This window comes from Leptonychotes weddellii, unplaced genomic scaffold (assembly GCF_054177405.1).
Source record: "Leptonychotes weddellii isolate Sample4059 unplaced genomic scaffold, ASM5417740v2 HiC_scaffold_137498, whole genome shotgun sequence".
Taxonomy (NCBI): domain Eukaryota; kingdom Metazoa; phylum Chordata; class Mammalia; order Carnivora; family Phocidae; genus Leptonychotes; species Leptonychotes weddellii.
In genome coordinates this window covers 1-324 of record NW_027717511.1, presented here as the reverse complement: position 1 = coordinate 324, position 324 = coordinate 1, and the positions used below count along the sequence as shown (strand labels likewise).

At 56.5% G+C, this 324-nt stretch overlaps 1 protein-coding gene across 1 annotated transcript; it reads left to right on the top strand.

Moving 5' to 3' along the window:
- Nucleotides 1-3: 3 nt before the first annotated feature.
- LOC145718307 (keratin-associated protein 13-2-like) lies at nucleotides 4-318 on the top strand (the record flags this gene model as incomplete). The annotated part of the gene is made up of 1 exon (XM_081809784.1): nucleotides 4-318. A coding segment is annotated over one exon (315 nt), but the record flags the coding sequence as incomplete, so codon positions are not given.
- Nucleotides 319-324: the final 6 nt, after the last annotated feature.

The following is a 324-nucleotide window of genomic DNA, read 5'->3' as shown; positions in this document are numbered from 1 at the left end:
TGCTGTGAGCCCACCAGCTGCCAGACATCCCGTGTGGTGTCCAGCCCCTGCCAGATGTCCTGCTACCGCCAGAGGACCTCCAGGCTCTGCAGTCCCTGCTGGACTGCTTACCCTGGGTCTATGGGCATTGGGTCCAGCAGCTGTTGCTCCCTGGGCTATGGATCCAGAAGCTGCAACTCACTGGGCTGTGGATCCCAGGGCTTCAGACCCCTGGGTTTTAGAGTCTATGGCTTCCCTTCCCTGAGTTATGGATCCAGTTTCTGTCACCCAATCTATTTTCCTTCCAGGAGTTTCCATTCATCTTGTTACTGGCCACGCTGTAGA